Here is a 2447-nt window from a genome sequence, read left to right as displayed (position 1 = left end):
GACTTTGGGGCCGTTAACTGAGGGGGCGGGGGCGGGGTGGGGGGCCGCAACAGGATGGAAGGCCAGAAGTCAATGGCCTTCTAGCGCCTGGACGTTCCATCTTTCCAACCCAAGGAGCGGCTTTGAAACTTTGGACAGTGACCCCCAGCGAGAAATGCTTTTTACCCGCTAGGCAGGCACACAGACAGGGACTGGTGAAATTCACAAGACGGCGCTTCCCCAGTCCACGTGCAACGGAGGGAGATTTGTTATCTTACTTTATGGGGAAAAAAAAAAGACAGAGGTCAGCTTGCCCACCCCCCAGGCACTGACAGAGGGCGCTGACGGCGGCGCTGATCACTGTGATGTCACCCGCGGTGGACTCTGTGACGCGGGCCGGATTAAGGATTTTAAGGGGTGGGCGCCGTCGGGGGGCGGCCAGACCTCGCTGCAGCTTGAGCCTGGGAGCGTGGCTGGCGGCTGCGGCGGCCTTTCGCTCCCCAAAGATGGCAGCCCCCACCGCCTCGCACGGACCCATCAAGGGGATCCTGAAGAACAAAGGCTCCACGGCCTCGTCGGTGGCGGCCTCTGTCCAGCAGGCCGGGGGCGCTGTTGCGGAGGTGCAGAGAAAGAAGTCCCAGAAGTGGGACGAGAAGAACATCCTGGCGACCTACCGGCCAGCGTACAGAGACTACGATTTCATGAAGACGAATGAGCCCAGCACCCCCCAGCTCGGTCTGCTGGAGGACCCAGAAGGTGCAGCGTGTGACTCTGCAACCAAAGAAACCCTGACCGTGGACAATCTAGCTAAGAAATTAGCTGCCACTGATACCTCGGAGCTCAGCTATCACTTGGGGGAGCCAGAGAGGGAAGGGGCACACACCAGCAAAATCTTCCTAGACAAACAGGAGAAACACCGGCAGTTCGAGATGAAAAGGAAGCTTCACTACAACGAAGGACTTAACATCAAACTGGCCCGACAACTGATTTCCAGAGATCTAGAACGTGAGGAGAAGGAGGATGAAAACGAAGAAAGTCGGCATGTCACCAGCCAAGACAAGACTACCCTGGGAGAACTGGAAGAAGGCCCCGCCAGCGATAAACTGCAGACCTAGTCAGGTTACGCGTAAAAAAAAAAACCTTCCATCGACGCTGCAATTGTCAGATCCGAGTCCTCTTACGATCACTCACTGCTTCTTGTACAGCTCAGGCTTCAAGTACTGAAATACTTATCAGTTCAATTGTACGGCCATAATTAAATGGTAAACTTTAAAAATAATAGATTAACTGGAAAAATCCCTGCTTTGTGTTCTGTCTGTTTTTTTTTGCCGCGAATACCGATTCTGATATCTGTCTAATACCCCCCTTCGTTTTAGAAAACTGTTGGTTCATGTGCGTACTGTGTAGCCTTTGAGGCGTTAAAGGTTCAAAGGGGGACGAATTGCTATTCACTTCTAAATGTACCGGCTTTTAGAGAAGAGGCTTTGTTGCAAAATCAAAATGTAATTGGTATAGTAGGTTATATAGCCTGATAAAACACTTGTCTTTAGGGTGATTGGCTTGTTTAATTGAGAGGGGATATATTTTAAGAGTTATGATCCCATTTCCTTAACCAAATACCTTTACAAATGGCTCTTAACTTTTTTTCAGTGTTTACAAAGAAATGACTGAATGTTTTCTCAATAACAACAACAACAACAAAATAGTCCTTTTAAAGTGAATTTTCAAGTTAAAATTCTGCCAGTGTATCTTCTGGGTTTTGTACAATAGACAGGCAGATTTGATATCAATTATTTGTAAAGGTAATGCTATCTCAGTAGTTCCTTCTCAGACGGTGGCTTAATCTCTAGCCCTGTTTGCCCAGTTTTTTGGGGGCATAGACAGTACAATGCTTTATAGAGTATCATGAATTGTCAAAACATTAGGAATGGCTTCCTTTTCTCAAATTTTGTTTCATCTGTTGCAACAATGTCACGTCTATTTCAGCCATCATGGCTTCTCCAGTCTTCTAATAAGTGGAGAAAACAGATTGAATAGCAGAAGTGGCATGTAGTCAGGAAACAGAGAATTCAACTGCTGGATTTCAACACGTTTTTGGTTTACAGCCTGCTACATAATTTGCTATTATTCGTTCATCATTTGCCCTAATTAGCCTTTAGAAAACAACTGAGGTGTTTTTTCACAACAGACTTCATGTGCAACCAGTGAATGAGATTATAGTTCCTGAGTGTACACGAAGTAAGCCCAAAGGTTGTGTATGCGTGTTTCCATTTTTCTTTTCATTGACATTTTACTGAGATAATTGTGGGTTCACATGCAGGTGTGAGAAATAATACAGAGAGATCCCCTGCAGCCTTTACACAGTTTTCCTCAATGGTAACAAATCGCAAAACTGCAGTACAATGCCTCAACAGGCACAGGACTGATAAATACGGTCAAGATATAGAACGTTCCATCATCACTAGGAT

At 46.5% G+C, this 2447-nt stretch overlaps 1 protein-coding gene across 1 annotated transcript; it reads left to right on the top strand.

The window, feature by feature from the left end:
- Positions 1–485: 485 nt before the first annotated feature.
- PPP1R2C (PPP1R2C family member C) lies at positions 486–1094 on the top strand. The gene has a single exon (XM_047764190.1). The coding sequence runs from the start codon at positions 486–488 to the stop codon at positions 1092–1094; it is 609 nt and encodes a 202-aa protein (XP_047620146.1).
- Positions 1095–2447: the final 1353 nt, after the last annotated feature.

Source organism: Phacochoerus africanus, chromosome X (genome assembly GCF_016906955.1).
Source record: "Phacochoerus africanus isolate WHEZ1 chromosome X, ROS_Pafr_v1, whole genome shotgun sequence".
Classification (NCBI taxonomy): Eukaryota; Metazoa; Chordata; class Mammalia; order Artiodactyla; family Suidae; genus Phacochoerus; species Phacochoerus africanus.
This window is presented reverse-complemented; position numbering and strand designations above follow the sequence as displayed.

Bases quoted from the DNA above. Each gene is read 5' to 3' on its own strand.
- PPP1R2C (XM_047764190.1), top strand. From the start codon at position 486: ATGGCAGCCCCCACCGCCTCGCACGGACCCATCAAGGGGATCCTGAAG.